Source organism: Balaenoptera physalus (genome assembly GCF_965194825.1).
Source record: "Balaenoptera physalus genome assembly, chromosome: 7".
Classification (NCBI taxonomy): domain Eukaryota; kingdom Metazoa; phylum Chordata; class Mammalia; order Artiodactyla; family Balaenopteridae; genus Balaenoptera; species Balaenoptera physalus.
The window spans coordinates 56,073,981-56,099,460 of NC_138886.1; the positions used below are offsets into that span (position 1 = coordinate 56,073,981).

The 25,480-nt window shown below is 35.5% G+C and overlaps 1 protein-coding gene across 7 annotated transcripts in view; it reads left to right on the forward strand.

Moving 5' to 3' along the window:
* Nucleotides 1–25,480, forward strand: part of RIC1 (RIC1 homolog, RAB6A GEF complex partner 1) — a 139,568-nt gene that overhangs the window by 86,639 nt on the left and 27,449 nt on the right. For 5 of the 7 annotated variants that reach the window (XM_082470833.1, XM_082470827.1, XM_082470832.1 and 2 more), the window contains 8 exons: nt 1,513–1,620; nt 5,946–6,088; nt 6,391–6,527; nt 11,653–11,744; nt 17,148–17,236; nt 22,356–22,500; nt 23,186–23,234; nt 24,864–25,016. In XM_082470833.1, coding sequence (XP_082326959.1) covers nt 1,513–1,620; nt 5,946–6,088; nt 6,391–6,527; nt 11,653–11,744; nt 17,148–17,236; nt 22,356–22,500; nt 23,186–23,234; nt 24,864–25,016 — 916 coding nt within the window. The remainder of the gene's footprint in view (nt 1–1,512; nt 1,621–5,945; nt 6,089–6,390; nt 6,528–11,652; nt 11,745–17,147; nt 17,237–22,355; nt 22,501–23,185; nt 23,235–24,863; nt 25,017–25,480) is intronic. The other 2 variants (XM_082470829.1, XM_082470828.1) reach the window with 2 other exon arrangements.

The window sequence follows — 25,480 nt, forward strand, 5'->3', positions numbered from 1 at the left end:
ACCCAGAAGGGAAAAATATTTATGTAATCATCATAATGAAAACAGTTTGGTATAATTATGTTGGGAGGATGGGAAAAAATGGGTAAATGAGAATAAAAAGTTAATAATATCTAAAATTAATGATGTTAAAGCAATGTAAACACATGGTTTAAAAAATACGCAGGTAAATAGAAGAAGATAACAGCTCAAAGAATTCAAGCTGGTTGCCTCCTCACTGAAAGAAGACTACTTCAGTAGTTATTTTTGTTTGTCATAAGCCTTCTAGCACTGTTTGACTATTTATGTGTATGTATTACTTTGAATAATAACTTTAAAACTAGGTGTACATGGAGAACATCTCAGGAAATTCATCACAGTGTTTTGTGTGGTTAGCAATTCAGATATGACTCCTGTAAACTAATAACTTACGGTGTCCTTTTAAGGGCTGTCATATCAAACATACTAATTGAACATGAACATGTTTGGTTAAACATTAGCCAATTTAGACATTCAGACACGTAGAAGGAATCAAATATTCCAGGTCATGGCAGTAGCAGAGGAGGATAGTAATAAAGCACCACCAGGTTTCTGTATGGAAAGTCATCTAAAACTAATAAGTAAGCATCTAAATAATTTTCTGAGCATCCAAATAATTTTCACAAAGCTAGGAACCTTAACTTGTTAGATTCTTTGCACTTAGTTTTAATAGTATTGACAAATTGGTTTCTAGGATTGTAGGTGATGAGAAGGAAAGATGATGTAGGCAGGCTAATTGTTGCCTAGAGTAAGTGGTAGCTGATAGTAAGAGAAGAGACAGATAGCTGTTAAATTCTGCACAGGCATTGAGAAAGAATGGTCCAGTGCCATATGGTTATAAAGATTCCAAAATAGCTTTATAGTCCTTTTGAGGGCTTGTATGTGACAGCTCAATTATGTTGGCATTGACTTAGCCACTCTAGTGCAGCCATTTAGTGCCAAGGAGTTTTCGAATTTACCCGTTTTGCCACTTAATGTAAAACATCTCCTAATTGCATCCCTGAATCTGACCTTAAGTCTGATATATACCTGAAGGATAGGAATCAAGAATGAGGTGTGGAGCAAGGGAAGATGAGGTGACGATTTGGATCACTTCGGACATGCACTGTATAATAGAATGGTATATAAGTTTCATAGTTGCTCAACTCAGAAAGGGCTGTCAGTCATTTTAAATAAGATGTCTGTTGGTTCCCTTGAGAATTAACTTCTGTCTTTACTGGTTTTTTCCCTAAGATTCTTTGCTCTTCTCCCTCTTCTCCCTCCATTCCCACTCCCCCCCAATATAAGTTACACTGGTCAGACACATTTATTTCTAATTGATAAATAGATATGTCTGCTATAGTGGAATTTAAGTATGTTTTTCATTTGAGAACCTAAAGGATGAACACCTGAGTTTTATGTTTGATTGTGTTACTTTATTTGATTTGCTGTTAGTCACAGAGTAGAGGAGAATTCAGTATCTTTCTCTTTAATCCTGCGTATTTGCTTTTTTTTTAGAGGAAGTCCACAAGTGAAGGGGACACCCCATTTTAAGGAAGAACAGTGTGCCCCAGCATTAAATTTAGAGATGAGGAAAATATTGGATTTGCAAGCACCCATCATGAGGTACAGTACTTTGGTTAAATTTAGCATTTTGTGATGACAATATACAGTGTAGTTTGTTAATCGCATGAGCAGTAAGAAAGTTGATTTTATTTCTTTGCATTGAGGATCATTTTTTTTAGTCCTAAAAATTCTTGATTAGCCCTTATAAAAAATGTAAAATTTTACAGATGGTACATTATTATACTTAAATTACTGTAATAAAGCCCACAATTTGGGTATACCAACTGTAATTTTATTTAGAAATTTATATTTTTTGATAAGATCTAGAATTGTTTGAATGGTATAACATAGTACATGTTACTTAAAAAGATACTCATATGCATTTGAAAAAAAAAAAGGGGGCAGTTTTTCTTGAAAAAACTTCCCAAATATGTTGTTGGGTTAAAAAAAAGTGAGGTATACTGTACATAAAAATGCTACTATTTTATTTTAAAGCGAGCTGGTGGTGGTAATTTATGTGTTGTTCTGGAAGAATACATAAGAAACTGGGCATGAGAACTGAGTGGCTGGGGGACAGTTTTGGAAAAAAGACTTTTTACTATGTAGTCTTATTAAGTGTTGACCTATATGGATACAATACGTGAATATATTAAACTATATGAATGTAATACATATGTTTCTTAAATTCTTCTGATTCACAGTTCTAATGAAAGGCTTCCTTCATCATTTCTCTTGTTAGAATACAGTACAGATACTAGAAAATGTTAAATAGAATTGTATACAAGTGGCTGGCTATTGTCTTGCCTTGTTTAATCTATCCTTTTTTTTACTTTAAGTCTCCTCAGAGAAAAAGAATGCCTTTTTGTTTTTGTTGTTATTTGTTAAAATGTGATCAGGGCTACAGGAGATTGAGTTCAGGTTACTCTTTATCTCAAGATTTTATTTCAGAATAGAGATCCTTTTCAAGAGTGTAACTTGTGTAAGGAATTTTGAATGTCTGTGTTCCAAGTTGGATGGAACTGTACAAGCATGGCTTTCTACCTCCACCTGGTGGCAAAAACTGTGTGGTTCATGGATATGGGATAGAAAAAGAGCCTTTAAAAAAAGAATTCCTGCTGTCTTGTACAAGTGTAACTTGTCAGGTGCTAGTTTTTAATCTACTAATTTAGATGATTGGAAATCTCTCATTTTCTCTCAGAACTTCAGTAAAATAATTGCATTTCAGAGCAGTGTTATTATTAGCACCTGTAACATGTACCTCCTGGAAATTTGATTGGAGAATTCCTGTATACTTTTGAATTGAGTGAGGGGGCATGAAACTTGGCCTTTAAACCAACTGTTTTCCCTCCCACTACCAAAAATTAGTCAAATAAAGTTAGGGACAGTGATTATGCTGTTGCTTATAGGCGTAAGATTGCAAGAGTCTGCCATCTTTTAATTTTTGATTGAAGAAAGAATTGGATTAATGTTAAGCACCTTGTTATTAATTGAGGATAGAGAATATATAGAAAGTTAAAAAGTACTGGGACTTCCTGGTGGTGCAGTGGTTAAGAATTCGCCTCCCAATGCAGAGGATGCGGTTTGATCCCTGGTCAGGGAACTAGATCCCACATGCACACCGCAACTAGGAGTTCGCATGCCACAACTAAGGAGCCCGCCAGCTGCAACTAAGACCCAGCACAACCAAAAATAAATAAATCACTTAAATAAAATTTTTTGAAAAAGAAAAAAGTACTGATATAATTTATAATTAAAACTTTTAGTCTATTTCTAACTAATACTAATAAATACTACAGTTTATTATCTTCCTTCTTCCCAAGCACTTAGAAAGACCCATGTAGTATATATAGTATTTAATGTTAATTAGGTATTAAACATATTTACATATTTGAGAATCGGTAATTATGAATTATTCATTTTATATTAAGAATATTTGATTAATCAGATTCCAAAATCCTATTGTTCTCCTCCGAAAATCCTATTATTCTACTTCTAAGATCCTAAATTAAACAACAACAGCAATAACAAACACCTCTGGTATACTACATAGCTGTTAATAAAGCCCTTAGAAGTCAGTGATTGTAGAGGCTCTCTAAGGGCATAACTTAGAGTATCTTTATGTGTATTTTGTGTGTACTTACACCCAGGGGTGATTTTCAATAAAAATCAGTACAACATATGAAGACATAGGATATAAATTATTGGTACAGGGTCCTAACATCCCGCAGATGGCAAGAATTAATCCTTTAGTTCTTAAATCTTTGTGAGACTGGGAATTGGTGGGGACAGACCCTTGGGTGACTTGAAACAAGGCCTATTTACTAAACTTCATGGAAATATTCAATACTTTAACATCTGACATCAGCCTTTAATTGGACGTTTGTTTACTTTCAACTGTTTAATTGAAAGTTTGTTTACTTTCAATTAAACGAGGAGGATCTATTTTTTTTTATAGATTGTTTATCATTTTTGTCACAGTTATTTGTTAATTCCAACGTCAGGATTGTTTATGAGTCTATTTACATTGACGGATTTTTCTCGACTCTGGGTCACATTTTCCTGTTTATTCAGACATCTGGTCATTTTTTATCACAGTACTGTGGATGATGATGATGTAGAGATTCTGAATTCTGTTAACTTTGTCAGAGGAGTGTTGAGTTTTGCCTAGCAGGCAATTAAACTACTGGAGGGTAACCTTGATCTTGTTCCTAATCGTAATATGCAGTGATTCTTCCAGGGAGATACAAGCTGGGGAGAGGGAGAATGTGGTTTGAAAAAACCGAGGCTGACTCCTGCTGAATGAAAATCACTGGTAAACCAATGACTCCTCCACTAAATTGCCTCTCTTGTATCAGGTCTAAAACAAAGTTTTTATATTCTAGCCACCACATGCTACACGTAAATTTTACCACTAATATATAAATTTGAAATAAAAGAATATATAATATTTTAAAAGGTGAACTTTCATTAAACTGGGAATTGTAGTTGACTGCAAATGCTCTGAAGTTCAAGAGATGGAGCTCAGTAAGGTGACATGTTACTCTTATCTTTTTTAATATTTTTATAGTTGGGAAGAAAGTACAGTGAATTCTTCATTATCTGAAATATATGGTGGAATAAGTCATTGAACTTAACTTTCCAAAGAATTAAAAGTTAAAGAAAACATTAAAAACGTTCTTTTCACCATTATGGATTAAAATATTTCTGAAATAGGCTCTTAAGTATGAAAGGAAATTTAACAGTACATAATAGAGTATATAAATAGACATTACATTTTTCATTCTTTCTTATACTTAAATTTTTTTTTACAGCATTTGATACTCTTGAGTACTCTTTCTTAAGCCCATCTTATTCTCTTGGCTTTTTTGATACCAGTTTCCACTGGTTCTCTTTCTTTCTCTCTGCCATTATCTTTGTAGCCTCACTTTTGGATTCCCCTTCCCTCTTGACCTTCCTCCCACAAACATTTGATGTCATATGTAACTAACATTGCCCTAGGGGCTTGGCATTATAGGAGTAAACAAATTAGGCATTTATTGCCATGCAGTTGTAATTGTTAAATCTCTCTGCAAGTATCAGTAAGTGCTGAGATCATACTACATAATTACTTTTCACTACTTAGTCAACTGAGAGGTCTTCTGCAGGGAGAAACTGTATTTTATTCACCTCTGAATCTCCAGCCCAGCATAGTGCCTGTCACAGAGCTCAGGTTTAATTAAATGTTTGTTGAATAGATGCACAATGTGAGATTCTTTGATACCCTAGAAATACTGTGGTCTAGAACTGTGCTCTTCACTACAGTAGCCACTAGTCAAATGAAGTGATTTAAATGTAAATTACAGATAAAATAAACAGAATTAAAAATTTAGGTTTTCTGTCACACTAACCATATTACAAGTGTACAATTACCACATGTGGCTAATGGCTACTGTGTTGGATAGTACAGATACAGAACATTTCCATTACTGGTGAAAGTTCTGTTGGACAGGGTTAGAGGATTGTTACCTCTATACTCCATGTCTCCGGATTGTCATTCTGTCATTAGTTCTTTTCATGGTTTCTCTCTTTCCTTTCTTGTCAGCTGTCACTTATCCTTCCATCTTCTAATTTGCTGTTTCAGTATGTCTAGTTTTTAAACATAATGCATCAGGTTTGTGACTACAGCAACGCGTGGTCTTTCATTTTTTTCAGAATTTCTGATTCCAGATTGAATTATACATAGATAAAGCTGATATATAGCTAAATTGTAGATAAATGGCAGTTTTGTAAGTGGTTTTATGATCTTTGCATGAATATTCTCCAGAGCAGTTATACTCATATTCATTGCTTTCCCAATATGCTTTTCTTAAAAGGAAATTGATTCTAAATTGCTTATTTCTCTACAGTTTGCAGTCTGTGCTGGAAGATCTCCTGGTTGCTACTTCTGATGGACTTCTTCATCTTATTCACTGGGAAGGAATGACAAATGGGAGGAAAGCTATTAATCTTTGTACAGTACCCTTTTCAGTAGACCTCCAGTCATCTAGAGGTAGTTACACTTTTTTCATGAGACAGAACCAGATGTTTAATATTTTATATAAACTAGTTAGATATTTTTTATGGATGAACATTGGTTTTTCTACTTTGGAATTAATCATGCAAGGGAGGAGGGTGTGTGTGTGTGTGTGAGAGAGAGAGAGAGAGAGAGAGTAGGAAGGAGTAGTTCAATTGTTTAGTGTTGTTAGGTCATTATGTTTGCCCTTTTAACTGTCCTTATATGGTTTGCAAGCAAAAATATAAGAGAATTTACTATATTTATATTCATATTTCATGTACTTTTTTTTTCATCAGCAGGTTCATTCCTGGGCTTTGCAGATGTGCACATTAGAGACATGGAATACTGTGCCACACTTGATGGGTTTGCTGTTGTGTTTAATGATGGTAAAGTTGGATTTATCACACCAGTGTCAAGTAGATATACTGCAGAGGTATGACTTATTTACTTGGAATGTTTATGTTTTAATTTTGCATTTATTAATTTTAGTCTTTATTAAATCCCTCCCCTATTTTCCTTATTTAAGATTTTAGGGGTTGTTAATTTTTTAATCAAAACTATACATATAAATAGTGTAAGTAGACAATTCGATTGACATGTTAATGAAAAATGATAGTTCCTTTCCTCCTGCTTGTTCTCTTCATGCCCAGTTTTCATTCTCAGAGGCAACTACTTTTTATTCCTTCACTGATGATTTTGCTATTTATCTCCGCTACTCTGAGTATTTCCTGTAATTTTTAGTTTTTAGGCTGTGTTCATTGACTTCCCATTGTGGAAAATGAATGACCATATACTTCCCTCTTCCCTGTTCCCCTACCCTGTCTGTAAGTTCTTCCCATCTTCCCAATATAGTTATTGTGACTTTGATTATATTAGTATCCGTTTCATCTTCTTGAATAAATTTCTCTTGGAGCCTTCTGGACGATTGCTTACTATACATACCTATTTAACACAGTTGCATTTTAAGGCTGTCCATCATTAACATCCTGTGGATTTCCTATATTCCTTTATTTTTAGATCCTTTCAGAGTTAATGGTTAATTAATATTTGCTTCATTAATATATGAATTTGGTTGCTGTGACAGAGACCCAAAATAAAAATTTGGATTCACTGAAGGCTGTGTGGGCTTTGGTGGGTTTGGTTGTGTGATCTTCATCATAGGGTGAGCTAACTGGGTTATTTCTTTTCCTCCCCACTCCATATCCAGTGTCTGTTGGAGAAGAGTCCTGCAGTCTTTCTCAGAGAATATGTACCTGGCTGGCTCAGTATTTTTGGATTTGAGTTATGGAAGAGTTAGACTAGAGGGTCTAAATTCAGGATTAAACTCCCATGTATCCCTATTTTTGGTGTGGTCTAGAGACCACTGAGATTTTTTTGTTTTTCTCTAAAGAAAAACTCCAGTTTTCTATTGGAGTGGAGGTGGGGTATTTCTTAGCTGCTCAGACTGGGAGGTAGGCAGTCCCAGCTACTGATTAAACAGGCTTTAAACCAATCCTACTGCTTTTAGTTCAGCTTTTGAGAGACATTTAAATTCCCAGGCCTTTTGTGTACCTTACAAGGTAAATGTGGCTGTTTTTCAACATCATTACTGCTAGTTAAGGATTCTACTCATTCACTTGCTTCCCAGCTTCCAGAATTTTCTGATACCACCTCCTCTCCCATTCTTTGTCCTTGCCAACATACGCATTTTGAAAAAAATCTTTTCTGTTATAAAAGTTGGGGTTTTAAGAGTCAGAGAAGCTAAATATTCATGTTCAGTCTGTTCTCTTTAATGGAAAGGATTTTAAGTTTTCAAGGGCATATTTTCCTATATGGTATCATCTTTCTCTGTCTGATTTATTTCACTCAGCATAATGCCCTCAAGGTCCATCCATGCTGTTGCAAAAGGCAAGATTTCATTCTTCTTTATGGCTAAATAATATAGTTGACCCTTGAACAACATAGATTTGAACTGTGCAGGTCCACCTACACCTGGGTTTTTTTCAGTGAATACATACTACAGTACTCTACTATCTGCAGTTGATTGAATCCACAGATGCAGAACCAAGGATATGGAGGGCCGACTGTAAAGTTGTATGTGCCGGGGGTAGGTGCCCCTAACCCCCATGTTGTAAGGGTCACCTGTATATTCCTGTGTGTGTGTGTGTGTGTGTGTGTGTGTGTGTGTGTGTACCAAATTTTCTTTATCCATTCATCCATCAGTGGGCACTTAGGTGTTTCCATATATTGGCTATTGTAAATAATGCTGCATTGAACATGGGGGTACAGTTGTCTTTTCAAGTTAGTGTTTTCTTTTCTTCTTCTTCTTCTTTTTTTTTTTTTTTGGATAAATACCCAGAAGTGGAATTGCTGGATTTTATGGTTGTTCTAACTTTACTTTTTTGAGGAAGTTCCATACTGTTTTCTGTAGTGGCATACCAATTTACATTCCCATCAACAGTGCACAAGGGTTCCCTTTTCTCCACATCCTCCCAACACTTATTATTTCTTGTCTTTTTGATAATAGCCATTCTGACAGGTGTGAGGTGATACCTCATTGTGGTTTTGATTTGCATTTCCCTGGTGTTAGTGATGTTGAGCATCTTGTCAGGTACTTTTTGGCTCTCTCTGTGTGTTCTTTGGAGAAATGTCTATTCAGAGCATCTGCCCATTTTTTAATCAGAATTTTTTTTGCTATTAAATGTATGAGTTTTTTATATATTTTGGATACAGTCTTTTCTCACATATATGATTTGCAAATATTTTCTCCCATTCAGTAGATTGCCTCTTCATTTTGTTGACATATGTTTGGGATTTAAATGTTTTTACTGAAAACAAAAATATTAGAGCTGCAAAGTGATTGACTCATTTCTGAATATCAGCTTGTATTAGTTAAAGAAAGTTTTCTAGTAAATTAAGGATCTGAAATAATGAAAAGTAGATGAAACATTATTAAATAAGTTATAAGTAGAAAATATAAATTACAAGAAAACAATACATTTGTATTACTGGTAATTGGGAAATACACTAATGCCATATTTATATCAGACATTATTTAAGTGCTTTATAAAAATCCTGTTTAGCATTGCTTTTTCTTTTTTTTTGGCTGTGCCGAGCGGTAATGCGGGATCTTAGTTCCCTGACCAGGGATCGAACCCACACCCCCTGCAGTGGAAGCGTGGAGTCTTAACCGCTGGACTGCCAGGGAAGTCCCCTGTTTGGCACTGTTTAATACAGTTAGCAAATGTATTAAAATATGTCAGATTATGCCACTCCTCTGCTCAGAACCCTTCAGTAGGACAAGATATTTAGGACAAAACCTGCTGAGGACAACTAAAAGAGCTGGAGAAAAAATATTTTTTGAATGTGCTTAACGGCTTTGGAGAGCTAAAAAGACTGTAAAGAGCTAACTAACAAGACTGGTTAGGGGAGGCCAGAGGCCCAGTGAGCTAAAAGCCCAGTGTTTGACATGACAATGAGCATGAACAAACAAGGCTGTATGCAACAACATGGCTGAATCTCACAAACATGTTTAGTGGAAGCAGCTAGACACAAAAGAGTACATGCTATGATTCTATTTTATATAAAATGGAAGGAAAACTAAAAACATAGGCAGCTCTGAATCAGTTCTGTGTGGACGCATGTTTAAGTGTTAATGGTTTAAAGGAAAAGAAGGAAGTGATTACTATATAAGTCTGGATATTGTTTCTTTTGTGGTAGAGGTGAGGATAATATTGATCAGGAGTGACACTGTTGGGGGACTTGTGGGTACTGGTAATTCCTAGCCTGAGTGGTAATTTCACAAGTGTTTACTTTGTGATATTATTGTGATGTACATTTTTGCTTTTGTATTTTTCTGTAATGTGTTATAATTCATAATAGAAAGGGTTAAAAAAATTAAAGACATTCCAAATGACTCCGCATATATGAATTGGAGAAAAAGCCAAAGTTCTTATGGTGACTTTCAAAGCCCTATAAATCTGGCCCCCTATTTCATCTGTTACCTCATTTATTCCTTCTCCTTCCCCCATTCCATTCCACTCCACTCCACTCCACTCCATCTGCACAGGCCTCTTTGATGTTCTTTGAACATGCCAGAAATGCTACTGTGACAGGGCCTTTCTACTGCTGTATCTCCTAAAGTACTTTCCTCAAGAGGCACCTTCATAGGGAAGACCTTTTAATATTACATCCTTCCCCCATACACTCTCTTCTCCTTAATTGTTTTATTATTTTTTGCTGTAACATTTACTAACCTCCCATGTGATACTGTACAATTTTTTAAACTTGTCAGTCTCTTAACAAATGTAAAGCAGGGATATAGCTAGGGATTTTGGTATGTTTGAATATCTGCAGTATTCTTGGCACCTAGAGCAGTACCTGGTGAATAGTGGGCACCTGGAAAATTTTTGTTATAGGGATGAATAAACGAATTTCAGTCGAGGCAGCAGTCCAAAGAAATAATGCTCAATGCTGTCTTTGCCATTTTTCTTAACTAAAATAATGTCTAGTTTTATTATTAAAATTGAAGAATAAATAAAATTCCTACAAAAAAGCAAATATTCCATATTTAGATAGTAGATTCTATAGTTTATTTAGGAATTAAATAAAATCTATAGTATTATATTTCAAACAGTTTGATTATATTGGATCATCTAATTTTACTATCGTGATAATCCAGAAATAATCCAGTGCTGTATTGTAGTGTGCTAATTTTTGTGCTTACTAAACTAACAGTCATGATGACCTTTGCCTTAGAAATTTATGATCTAGGATGCCCTTGATTTGACTAATAAAAACAGACAAGGGAGCTGAATCTATTCTGTGTCTGTATTCAGAATTAAGTAGCATATAAAGCTTAATAATAATATCATTCATTTATTGAAGCTTAACTTGTTGAATTCCAGGCATTGTATTAAGTGGGTTACTTGTATGTAAGTTCTCATTTAATTTTCAAAACACTCTAAGAGGTAGTTTACAGATAAGAAAACTGAAGCTTGGAAAGGTCAAATAATCATTTTAGCAAGTCAGGTAGATCTGAGATGTTATGTCAGGCTGCCAGATACCATGCTACTAACCACTGTACTATAAAGCAAAGGAGTCATAGAGAATAGTAAGCAATTGACAAATCATTAATCACTTCTAAAGGATAGACCAAATAAAATCGACCATTTTCGATTGAACAGAAAAGTTCAACACTATATGCTAGGTGACAAGAATAATAATAGTGAGCAAATTAGATGCAGTTTCTACCATGAAGAGGTTTACATTTTGATAGGAAAGTCGTCTTCATTTAATTTGAATTTAGAGGTCAGATATCCATTTTTTAGTGTTTTATGAATAGATTAGCACTGGACTGAGCTCATTTGGGAATATTTATTGAACCAGTTAATGAAATTGAGGTTTTTAAGGGAGAAAATCCAGATGGTAGTTCTGATGGGATGTTTTCCTATCCAGATCAAACCATATAAAGAACCATATAAAGCCTTCTAAAACTATGTTTATTGAAGGAGAATTATATTGATAAAAGTATATTTGGGGAACATGCTTTAAATCTTAACTATTTTTCTTAATTTTAGCAGCTTCATGGAGTTTGGCCACAAGATGTTGTTGATGGAACTTGTGTAGCGGTAAATAACAAGTATCGACTGATGGCGTTTGGTTGTGCGAGGTAATTGATATAGATGTCTGCATTTTAAAACTTACTGCCAAAAATAATGGGTTTTTTTTAAACCGTAAGATGTTCTTAACACACTTATGAACTTCATTGTGCCTGTCATAATTTATGAATCAGCCTTAATATAAAATTTAAAAGCATTTTAATAGATTGAAGCAAACAAATCTAAAGGGCAGATTTTGGAGATTGGGTGTTTAAGTTTGTAAAAGTGAGCTTTTTTCCAGTGGTAGGAAATTGAGTCACAAGTTAAGAAGATTAAATCAGTTAAAATTTAGGTTCTTTATTGTTTAAAAGAAGATCAGGAAGAATGTTTTCCTTTTTTGGAAACAATCCTTTCTTTTTAAGACATCAGTGTTGACTTGCCTTTGAATTAGTGGGTGTGCCTTAGTTAACAAGCAAATTAAAAGCTCATACATAAAATCAATTTCTTGCTTTAATTCAAATAATTTAGGTTTTAGAAGTAAAATTGAATACAAATTATTCATTCAACAAATATATTTGTGTCTGCCAGGTGCCAGGCACAATTCTAAGCACTTGGGATACATTATAAAACAACAAATATACCTGACTTGTTTGAGCTTTATGTTGTAGCTCAAATAAAAAGATTATATCAGATGCTGAGAGTAATGCCTTAAAATGTGTATAGTGCTTTTTAGTCTTCAAAACTCTTTCTTAAATATAAAATTCCATTTTGACCTCAAAATGTGACTTAGTGGTTCTGTAGAACATAACATCTAATATAGTGTCCAGCTACATCAAGGTAAGTATCAAAGTATTTCTATCAGTATAAGTAATACACTGATAGTGTTATAAATCACTGCCTTCATTACACTGTCAGTAATCTGTTTGTGAAGTAGGAAATCCTTATCCTCAACACATTGCTTCTCACTGAGGAGATAAATGTAGAAAGTAAATTTAACGTAGTGTAAGGAGAAAAGGAAAGCGTATTTTTCTTCATCATCATGGGTTTGATTTGGTCACATTTTGTTTAGAATTTTTTTTTTAAGGCTCTGGTTTTTTTTTTTTTTAATATTTTTATTTTTGGCTGCACTGGGTCTCTGTTGCTGCACCCGGGCTTTTCTCTAGTTGAGGTGAGCGGGGGCTACTCTTTGCTGCGGTGCACTGGCTTCTCATTGCGGTGGCCTCCCTTCTTGCGGAGTGCCGGCTCTAGAGCGCAGGCTCAGTAGTTGTGGCGCACGGACTTAGTTGTTCCATGGCATGTGGGATCTTCCCGGACCAGGGCTCGAACCCGTGTTCCCTGCATTGGCAGGCGGATTCTTAACCACTGCGCCACCAGGGAAGCCCTGTTTAGAATTTTTAAATCTATGTTCATGAGTACAGTTTGCTATAGTTTTTTTTTTTTTCTCTCCTGGTTAACCAAGGTTATGCTGGTCTCATAAGACAAGTTGAGGAAGGATTTCTCTCTTTCCCTTCTTTGTTCATCTTTGAATGTGTGGCTGAATTTGTCAGTGAAGCCACCTGAGCCTAGAATTTTCTTGATTACTAATTCAATTCAGTTTTAAAATAGACTGAAGAAGATTTAGATTTTTTGTCTCTTAGTCGTTTTGGCAGGTTGTATTTTTCTAGGACTTGGTTTCTTTCATATACACTGTCAAATTTATTGGCATAGAGTTTATAATATCCTTTTAAACTTTCATATTATAAAATAAAAACAAACAGGAAAGTGCATAATCCAAATATTCAGTTTTACAAATAATTATAATATAAACATCCATCTTTTCACAACTCAGTCAAGAAATAGAACATTGCCAGCCAATATAAGTTTTACTCCTGCCACTTCCTAATCATGACTCCCATCCCCTCCTTAACACTTAAAGGAAACCAATTTTGTCTTTCATGATAATCATTTCCTTTTTTTTTACAGTTTTACCACTCACGTATGCATTCCTAAAAAGTATAATTTAGTTTTACCTAATTTTGAACTTTATATGAATAGAATCATATTTTATGTTTTGTGTCTTGATTCTTTCAGTCAACGTTGTGAATTCATCCATCTTATTTGCCAGTAACTGAAATCATTTATTTGGGATTGATTTATAAGTAGTGTTTTGGTGTATGAATATATCATAATTTATCTGATTTCCTGTTAAAGGACATTTACATTATTTCTTGGTTTCCAAAAAAGGAGACATTCTCTTACATAAACACATCATCTTTAGTCAAACACATGGGAAAATTAATGATAAATCCCCTATAAGATCTAATACTCAATTCATATTCAGACTAACCCAGTTGTCACCAAATTTCCTTTATCTCTTTTGTTTCGATCAGAATCATTCAAAAGTCATGAATTATATTTGGTTATTATTTCTCTTTAGTTACCTTTTGCCTATAAAAATCTTTGTATCTTTTTTCTTATTTTTATGACATTAACTTTTTTTTGAGTCTAGGTCAGTTGTTTACAGAATATCCTACATTGTAAATGTGTCTCATTGTTTTCTCATAATGGCATTTAATTAGTTTCTGTAACACCTGTTTGAACCTTGAAGGTGGTTCTTACTGAGCCAGTATAGTCAAATGAGTAGGAAGCTCACATCAGCATTTAGAGGAAACTGACGGAGACGGGAACAGTGGTGGGTGTGCAGTTCTACATCACCTACATTCAGGGCTAGCACCCAGGGGTCTAGCAAGGCCATATTTTAGAAGCCAGCAAGCATTCTAGCCCTTCTTCCAGGATAATGCAGGTGGAATCTTGGCCTTCAGCCTTTTAGTTACCTCAGTTTTCATGAGTTGGGAGAGCATCAGCCCTTCTTATGGCATGATCGTGGGTTGGGGTGAAAGTTTTGTGATTATAGCTATGTGACATAACTGACCTAGTGGCTTCTAGCCCTGATCTGCCAGCACTTATGAGAATTAATTGACTTGAACACCTTATTAGAGTTCTGTAAGAAGCCAGCTTTCTTTTAGGATGACAGTTTACAGCCTAATTCTTCCCTTATATTTAAAGGTTTGATTAGATTCTGGTTAAACATTTTTGTCATAGGTGTTTTGTACTTCCTATGACATCATGCAGCAATAACATTGAGTGGTCTCACTCAGTATTGATGATGCTAAATTTGATTACTTACGGTGATAATAGCCATATATATCTCTATTATAGAGATATGTTTTTTGCTTTGAGATTAGTATCTTTTTTTTAAAATTAATTAATTAATTAATTAATTTTTGGCTGTGTTGGGTCTTCGTTTCTGTGCGAGGGCTTTCTCTAGTTGCGGCAAGCGGGGGCCACTCTTCATCGCGATGCGCGGGCCTCTCACTATTGCGGCCTCTCTTGTTGGGAGCACAGGCTCCAGACACGCAGGCTCAGTAGTTGTGGCTCACGGGCCTAGTTGCTCCGTGGCATGTGGGATCTTCCCAGACCAGGGCTCGAACCCGTGTCCCCTGCATTGGCAGGCAGATTCTCAACCACTGCGCCATCAGGGAAGCCCCCGAGATTAGTATCTTTTTAATGAAATATATTTTTCTTTTATGGTGGGCTTATGAGAAATCGAAAGAAAAATAATTTAAGTAATATAGGTACTATAAATACTTAAAACGTTAATTGTCAGTCTTTTGTAACTATTGACATAGCACCTACTTCTTATATTAGAAATATCTGGACTCCTCACTGACTTGTCAGAGTTCAGCAACCCAGAGTTAGCACTAGACAGTTGTTAGATGCAAAGCAAAAACAAGTAAATACCTGCTAGCTACTTAGTGCTGTCTTTCAGCAAGGTATCTAATTGGGCAGGTAATCTGGATAGATATCTGTTCCAGGCATTTGGCTTCTGACTAAGAGTAACAGATCAGATTTTCTCTCCCACCTAAAATAGCCAAGAAAATGGACAAAAATATGAAACAAGTGTTTTGAATTCAAGACATAGGACATCAGGCAACAAAGGATAGTGATCCCTGAAACATGAGAAACTAAATAAGAAAACTCTTCAACTGCCCCAGCTTTAATTACTTTGAGAGAATTTCCAGCACAAGGATGGAGAGACAGGGCCTGGCAGATTCCCTGGGTTGAGTGTGTGGAAAGGAAATGAGAGTCTGGGAGACCAAAGCAGCTGGGGCTCACAGGCCAGACATCAGAGGAGGGAGTGGCACAAAGAGAGAACTCCAGAGAGCTGTAGAGGTTTTCTTTTGAGTATTGAACTGAAACATGGAAGATAAAAGACCCAAATCAAACATTACAGAAGAAAAGATTAATAAACTTGAAGAATGCAGCAAGAGAAATGATGCAAAATGAAACACAGAGAGAAAAAAAAGAATTTAAAAACAGAGCATCAGTGAGCTGTGGGATAACTTCAAGTGGCCTATTATTGCAGGTATTTTATTTAGTCCCCATCCTGATCCTTGAGAAGAGTGGGGCCTGGCTGGAAACTGATCAAAGCTGTTGTGAGGAGATCATCTGACTTCTCCTACCTTGAAGGAGTACAGTTAAGGGTCAGAACGTTCTGGCAGTCATAAGCTAGTGTCATCCTGATGTGTGCAAAAGCAGCCTTGGATTTAAATTATTTTTAAAACAACATTTATGTTAAATTTTCAATCTGAGAATAGCTCTGTAAGTAGAAATGATATTTTCTGTGATCATTATAGTTCAATTTTGAAATATAGCTTAGATGTAATATACAGATTCTTTGTTTTGGTTTCTGGCCCTTTGTAAGTTTGACCCTTGTAAAGATTTTTTAATGGAATAGTGATACTTACCATATACATAAGAGTATGTATCTTGTGTATACATACAAAAGATAATATAAGGTAAAAAATAACAAAACGAAGATTTCTGAACGTTTCCAGTACTGCATTCATGTAGCCCCTGCTTGTCTCTCTTCTTTAATATTCCCGTTTCTCCACCAGGGCAGTTACTAATCTGGAATCTGTGTACATTAGGTTTTTGTTGTATTTTTACCTCAAATGTATTTAACTATGTTTTGAATGTTTTTCACAGTATAGAAACAGAATTATACTATTTATATAGATATATAGATAGATGGGTGGGTAGATAGATATGCTGTCCATTTTAATGCACATGACAAAAATTCATTTTCAGTGCTATATGGTATACTACTATATGAATATACCACAGTTTCTCTTTCCTTTCTCTTATTGCTGGACATGCAGATTGTTTCCATTTTTTGCACTTATTCCCAGTACTATAATGAACATTATACATGTCTCAAAGACAAGGATATTTCTGGGGTATATCTGTAGGTGAAATTGCTAGATTACAGAATATGCATTTGTTTAAATTTAAGAGATGACTGCAAATTATTTACAAAATGGTTTTGTTCTAGTTTACACTCCTATCAGCAGAACATAATATTTCCCATAGTCATGGTTTTTTTTATATTTGTATTTGTCATTTTACACTAAAAGTGTTTTTGATTTTTACAGTGGTTCTGTACAGGTTTATACAATAGATAACACCACTGGAGCCATGCTACTATCTCATAAACTGGAGTTAACAGCAAAACAATATCCTGGTGAGTCCTCTTCTTCTTTTTTTTTTCTTCTTAATTACAGGTAATATGTGTAGTGAGGTTTTAAATTAAATGATGGAGGCCAAAGGCCAAATATTGTTAAAACATGTAACAACATTCTCTCTGATCCAAGGATTTCTGTGTAACTAGAGGCTCCTGGGATACCTCTTCATTTAGTTTTCTCTATCCTCACTTAGTTTTAGCCCCTATATTCCTTGTCTAGGTTTTGCTTTAGACTCTTGCCTGATTTCATTGCCTGTGTTATTTTATGCCTTCCAGTTCCATTTATTCATTCAACAAGTAATTATTGAGTATATACTATAGGCCAGACACTGTTATAAATGCTGGTTACACAGCAGTAAACAAACCAGAAAGTCTCTTTCTGAACCCCCTTAGTGACTGTTGAGTGAATCCTGTCCACAGGTGTAAGTCTGAAGTCTATATCATTGGAAATGTTTTTGAATGAAACTAACAGAAAACCCAGCTTACTATTGCTTAAACAAATAGGATTTATTTTCTGTGATAGCAAGAAATCCAAAGGTAAGCTGCTGTTGGCATTCATTTAGCCTTTCTGTCATGATCACAGGGTAGCTTCTGAGCTCCAAGCATTACTTCTGCATTTGAGTCAAGAGGAAAGGAGGAAAGAAGGCATATATATGCTTTTTGATCAGGAAAGCAAAAAAGCTAGATTGAATTTGAGTTCTTCCAGAGATTTCTGTTTGTTTCTTCCAATCACCTGGGAAAACTACATCAGTCTGGAACCGTTTGCATTATATTCTCTGTTTGAGATTTTTTTGAATCATACAAGTTACACAAATTACAGATCAGACTGAGGACTGGTTTGTGGTTGCAGATTCTCAGGGGAACTTCTTTATTTTCCATTCAATACCATGGACAAAAACAGGGAAGTGTTCCTTGCTATTTTTTCACCTTCCATGTGGTAGAGTTTATTTCTCATTCTCCCTTGTTCATGGAATGTTTGTAGTCCCAGTGTTACGTGTGTATCTTCTATTAGATTCCCTGCCTTGGCCAAGCTCTGAGCTTTATCTCCTGTCCCTCACATGCTGTGAGTCGTCAGATGTAAAAGTCAGGTCTCTAGGGTTTGGCAGAAAAATTCAGGGCAAGAGCACTTGGTACGCTCACTTACCTCCCAGTATTTTTGGGTATTTTGATCTGTTTTAACATTTTAGTTGTTTCAGTGTGGAGAGTCATTCAAGGTGTCATTTTGCTATACTGCCAGAAACGGAAATTTGCTCCTTAAGTTTTTATCATTCTTATTGCATAGCCTTTAAAGGCTTGCATATATTTTTTTCTAAGGACACTTTTTTGCTGCAACTGACAAGAACAGGGTGTTGTGTATTTTGATTGTGTTTTCTAACCCTTTTATCTGTTTATTTTTCTATCCATATTAATGTTGTGATGTGCAATACAATAGCCACCAGCCACATGTGGCTTTTTAAATGAAACTAACTGACATCAAAGAAAATTAAAACTTTTCTCAGTTTCATAGTCACACCTAAATGTTGAATAGCCACATGTAGCTAGTGACTGTCTGTTAGACCAAGCAAATATAGAACATTTATCATCATTTCAGGAAGTTCTCCTCGTTGCTTCTATTGATTGATTGACAGCACTGTATTGAATTTTTTAGATTGTTTCCTTTTCTCATGTTCTTGGAATGCCAATTCTCCCTTTGGTTATCTACTAACTCTCACTCTTGCAGTCTTTGTTATGGGAGAGTGCTGCCTTCTTGAGTTATATAACTTTAGACTATAAAAACTGCTTAAAATGTCAGGAGACTTGTGCTGTCCCGCATCTTGAACACAGACAAGCTTCTGTGTTTTCTTCTGGCTCCACTGGCTGATTTTTACAGGTGGCAGCACTGCAGGAGTCCTTACGTGACACAGCGACTTCCATTCTGATTCCCGGACTCACGCCGGCCTGAAACCCCTTTCTTGTCTTTGTATAGGATGTGAGACCCCAACTCCCTAGTCATTGCTAGGTCCCATTCCAACCTTCTGTCCCTATATTTCTAACCTTTTTCACCTCACCACTCCCCACTCTTCACACCTCCTCCCCCTGGGCTGCCTTAATTCAAGCACTAACCAAACTCACTTTCAGTTTTCTCTTTCTTCAGAGTTCAGCTCTGTAACAGAAAGTCTTTGGATTACGTTTTACATTTTTCTCATTATGCAGATTATCACAATCTATGTTTATGGTAGGTTACCAGCTAGATAAATTTTCCGTATTCCTACCACTTGAAGATTAGGTTAACTATCATTAACATTTTATTGTATATCTCTACAACTAGATTTTAATATGTGTATAATACTTGGAAAATAGATATGCATATTATGTACATATGTATATATATGTTTACTTGGGATTAATAGGAATACTGTTTATAACCTTTTTGTAAGCTTTGATTTGAGTTTGTATGTTTCTTCTTGGTTTGGTTTTAAATTTTGCTCTTAAATGTGTAAAGTATACTAATAAGATATGAGGTTTCTTATGCATGTTCCCATTTATTTATTTGTTTGTTTTGTTTTAGTTTCATCATTTGATATGGCTTTATTGGGCATTTTTTTTTCTATCTTGATAAGAATTTTTTTTTTATTGGAGTAGAATTGCTTTACAATGTTGTGTTAGTTTCTCCTGTACAATGAAATGAATCAGCTATATGTATACATATATCCCCCCACCTTGGTCCTCCCTCCCAACCCCCATCCCACCCATCTAGGTTGTCACAGAGCACTGAGCTGAGCTCCCTGTGCTAGTGGTAACAGCAGGTTGCCACTAGCTATCTATTTTACACATGGTAGTGTATTTATGTCAAACCTAATCTCCCAATTTGTCCCACCCTCCCTATCCCCCGCTGTGTCCACATGTCCGTTCTCTACGTCTGCGTCTCTATTCCTGCCCTGCAAATAGGTTCATCTGTACCATTTTTCTAGATTCCACATATATGCATTAATATATGATATTTGTTTTTCTCTCTCTGGTTTACTTCACTCTGTATGACAGACTCTAGGTCCATCCACATCTCTACAAATGATCCAACTTCGTTCCTTTTTATGACTGAGTAATATTCCATTGTATGTATGTACCACATCTTCTTTATCCATTCATCTGTCATTAGACATTTAGGTTGTTTCCATATCCTGGCTATTGTAAATAGAGCTGCAGTGAACATTGGGGTACATGTGTCCTTTTGAATTATGATTTTCTCAGGGTATATGCCCAGTAGTGGGATTGCTGGGTCGTATAGTAGTTCTGTTTTTAGTTTTTTAAGGAACCTCCATACTGTTCTCCATAGTGGCTGTATCAATTTACATCCCACCAGTAGTGCGAAAGGGTTCCCTTTTCTCCACACCCTCTCCAGCATTTGTTTGTAGATATTTTGATGATGGCCATTCTCACCGGTGTGAGGTGATACCTCATTGTGGTTTTGATTTGCATTTCTCTAATGATTAGTGATGTGGAGCATCCTTTCATGTGTTTGTTGGCCATCTGTATATCTTCTTTGGAGAAATGTCTGTTTAGGTCTTCTGCCCATTTTTGGATTGGGTTGTTTGTTTTTTTGATATTGATCTGCATGAGCTGCTTGTATATTTTGGAGATTAACCCTTTGTCAGTTGCTTCGTTTGCAAATATTTTCTCCCATTCTGAGGGTTGTCTTTTCATCTGGTTTATGGTTTCCTTTGCTGTGCAAAAGCTTTTAAGTTTCATTAGGTCCCATTTGTTTATTTTTGTTTTTATTTTCATTACCCTAGTAGGTGGGTCAGAAAAGATCTTGTTGTGGTTTATGTCAAAGAGTATTTTTCCTGTGTTTTCCTCTAAGAGTTTTATAGTGTCCGGTCTTACATTTAGGTCTTTAATCCATTTTGAGTTTATTTTTGTGTATGGTGTTAAGGTAGTGTTCTAATTCCATTCTTTTGCATGTAGCTGTCCAGTTTTCCCGGCACCACTTATTGAAGAGGCTGTCTTTTCTCCATTGTATGTTCTTGCCGCCTTTGTCATAAATTAGGTGACAGTATGTGCATGGGTTTATCTCTGGTCTTTCTATCCTGTACCATTGATCTATATTTCTGTTTTTGTGCCAGTACCATACTGTCTTGATTACTCTAGCTTTGTAATATTGTTTGAAGTCAGAGAACCTGATTCCTCCAGCTCCATTTTTCTTTCTCAAGATTGCTTTGGCTATTCGGGGTCTTTTGTGTTTCCATACTATTTTTTATATACATAAATAACACAGTTATTCATATACTTGAATTATGGTGGGAAATGCTAATGTGAGGATTCAAACATAGGCAGAGGAAAAAAGTTTTACTTACTCTATTAACCAAGGCTGTCTTCTGTAGGCTAAAATCTGTATACCACCCCTTTGTGGCAAATGTACTTATAGCAAAAATTTATTAATATTGCAGATGTAAAGAATTTTAATTTTAAAGAGGTGAAAGCTATAGATCTTTTTGAATTGCTGATGGGAAATGCTAGTATGTTTCATTTAACTCTGCAGTAAAGAAACTTGGATTTTACTACACAATGAAATTTTCTCCTTTAATAATTATATGTGAAGAACTATTATTAGTTAAAAGAAGATATAAGCGCCTGTGGTACTGAGGCTGGAGTTTACCTACTTAATCCTAATATAAGGTTAAGCTTCAATTTATTTTAACTTGGATCCCTTTGATATTGCTGACGGAACATGGAGATCATGGTAAAATATTATTTTACATTTTAAAACACCTCATACTTTGCAGAGTACTTTGACATTCAGTGTTAAATCATTCAAGGGAAATATTATTCCCATCTTACAGAAACTGATTTGCCCAAATCCAAAGGCTTTTTAAGACTACACAGCTATAGTTATTTAAACTAATAGTGGCCAGAAATGGTTTTTGGTTCATATAAATCACTTGGGTACTGACTTTGTTCTGCTTAGATCGGGTCAAGGCTAATGACCATACTGATTTTAAATAGCCCTAAACGAACAGAATTCATCTCATTATTTGAAGCAGACATGCCTTTCTGCTTGTTTCAACTTGAAGGTATAGGCTGTAAAAAATAGTACTTATGAAGCAATCATTTATTTTTAACTCTTCTCACAATTTCTTAACAGACATTTGGAACAAAACAGGAGCTGTTAAATTGGTCAGATGGTCTCCTGACAATAGTGTTGTAATAGTGACCTGGGAATATGGAGGCCTTTCTTTATGGAGTGTATTTGGAGCTCAGCTGATTTGTACACTTGGAGGAGATTTTGCGTGAGTTAATAAAGAAATTTTAGATGAAATAACTCCATTTTCTCCAAGACAGTACACATACACAGAAACTTTGTTATACAGCTACCATTTTGCCTTGACTCTGAACCCAAAACAATTTATAAGGTTCAGAATTAATTTATTCAGAATGTATTGTTTCCTCATACATCCATCCTCTTTCCATCCTCTTAAAACTGACCATTCAGTGAAGATGCATTTATTTATTGAACCCCTATTGTGTATATGATAACATGTTAGATTCAAAGCTAAATCAGACATGAATCTGCCTTCTTCAAGTAGCTTACTATCTAATAAGAGTGGTAAGCTATATACATAAATAAGTAGTAGGAAATTAAAAACTACATTATCTCATTGGGTTAATGTAGGTTAACTCAGTGGGTTGGTAGAACTGGGTTAATATCTCTGTCCACTTCATATACTACCCTGAACTTCAGTCCTGACATAATGAACACACCTTCGCAAACTGCATGACCCTGTTAAGAAGTTATTTAGTAACTGGAAGACTGTATCTCAGTGATATACCTAGGTGTATTAACCAGGAGTCTCATATTTCATGCAGTATTGTGTATTTCTCTTTCAAAGGAACAAAATCAGTCTTTTAAAATTAAAGCTAAATATTACATGCAATTAGAAGACTCTTTTTAATTAAGTTTCTATTGTGTTTCAGTTATAGGTCTGATGGTACCAAAAAAGATCCCCTTAAGATCAACTCTATGGTAAGTTCTTTCTATAAAATATTGATACAGTGTGAAAAACTTGGTTTTTTCTTCTTCTCTCATGTTGACCTGATAAAATTATAAAGCTATTCTAGTCTCAGCAGACTCTTATACAGTTCTTGCTTTGATAAAAGTATTATCTTTAAAAATCAGGAGGCTGCCCAATTTTCAGTATTTGATTTTGGTTTTGTTTAGATGTGTCCAGCAAGCCCTGTCATCTCTGTGAACCTAGTGACTGTTCAAATCAGGCCTTTGTTTTTCCAAAGCATACCTACATTTCTTATGTGACTCAATAGCACCCACTTCCCATGGCCTCCTTTCTTTTAACATAACGTGAAATGCTCATTGGGTCTTTTTCCTGGAGGACATGTGCTTGTACATTATTTGAGCATATTTAAAATTTTTTCCATAGGTGTATGTCAAAAGAATTGTAGTCCCTGTTGTAACAATATTTTTACTATCAGTTTTCAAGAGTTTCTGTAGAAAGCGGTGAGGTATAACCCCTGTCTTTACATACAAACATTTTCTTTCTATAGCCCTCTGTGTACCATCTTTGAGGAATTAGTGGCTGTGAGGCTTATCATTACCTTTCTCTCCTGCTCCACAGAGGAAGGCATTTTCTGATCATGGGTTTCTCGAAGAATTAAGACCACCATGGTTGCCTTCAGTAGGGGTTCCCAACCTTTCACCACCAAGGATCCCATTTGATGGCTCTCCTCACCTTCATATTTTAAAATAAGTTTTCAAACACCATTTCTCTGACTGCCGATCAGTGCTTCTGAATGCCATGCAACAACCAGTGTTACCTGCCTCACTAAGTTAATATTTTAATCACAAACTAAGAATCTAAGCATTTTAGTTAGCTTATGCAACTAAAACTTTTCATGGGAAAGCAAAAGTTCTATTAGACTTCTGAAATTTTGGAACAATTATGGACCTCTCCTCCCCCCATTAGTATTTTCTTGGCCTTGCAGATTGGGAATTAACTAATGTTAAAAAAAAAATTTTTTTTAACACTCATGGAATCTAGTTATAGAATATTAAAATGAACTGGGCCTGGAGAATTTATTTGAACCCTCTCATTTTACAGAGGAAGAAACTTATACCCCAAGAAACCAAATAGCTTGGCCAAAGTCGTACAACAAAATGGTAGCCAAGCTGGAGTGCAAAACCCTAGTCTCATAGCCTCCAATCCAGTGTTCTTTGTTCTGTACAAAACTGCATGTGTTTGGGTGCTTCTTTGTAAAGCTTCAGCTATGTAATGTGGGTCTTGTCTCTGTAAGGAATTTCTTTGTATTTGAGAGGCAGTTAAATTAATGGAGAAGTTACAGAGAGCAGTAGGCATTTCTTAGGTTTTGGAGCTAAGATTGGTATGTAGTGTTTTCACTATTCTAAGTGGAGAGCAGTGATGGTTTCTACTGGAGATCTAAGATGTAGTAGATGTAGGTATAATTCTTGTCTGTGTTGTTTGTTATGGTTTCTCAAGCCTTCAGAAGTCATTAATAATGCTGTTGTTGGTTATTTCAGAATTTGAATATTTCAAACCGGGAAAAAACAAACTTTTTATTGCTTTGATTTTCTCCCCCCCACCCCTGCCCCGTCTTCTTTCCCTCTTCTCCTCTCTCCAAGAGCTGGGGTGCCGAAGGCTATCACCTGTGGGTAATCAGTGGATTTGGTTCTCAAAATACTGAAAATGAGTCTGACTCCAAGAGCATAGTTAAACAGCCTAGCATTCTACTATTTCAGTTTCTCAAGAGTGCACTCACCGTAAACCCTTGTATGGTAAGTTTATTTAATTAAAACTCCGTTTGTTTTTTTTAGTGGCTTTCATATTTGAATATGACTCTTCCTTATGACAATTTTATTTCTGAGCAGGTTTTGCTTTTTTTTTGCCTCGTGGCATGCAGGATCTTAGTTCCCCAACTAGGGATTGAACCTGCGCCCCCTGCATTGGAAGCGTGGAGTCTTAACCACTGGACCGCCGGGGGAGTCCCATGCTTTTTTTTTTCTTTTTTTAATAGGATCACAAGCAATTTGAGGAAAAGCAGTGTTTACAGATTCACTTGAATAACCTGAATAAAATTTAGTCTTTGTCTGAATAGCATTTCTCAAAGTATGTTCCACCAGGCACTACTTGTGAGAAATATCAATAGCAGTTACATAGGACAAGAAAAATTTCTGTTGTCTTGTAAGTGTGAAATAAAGGAGTTAAACAAAGCTGTAGAGATTTCTTTAACATAGGACTC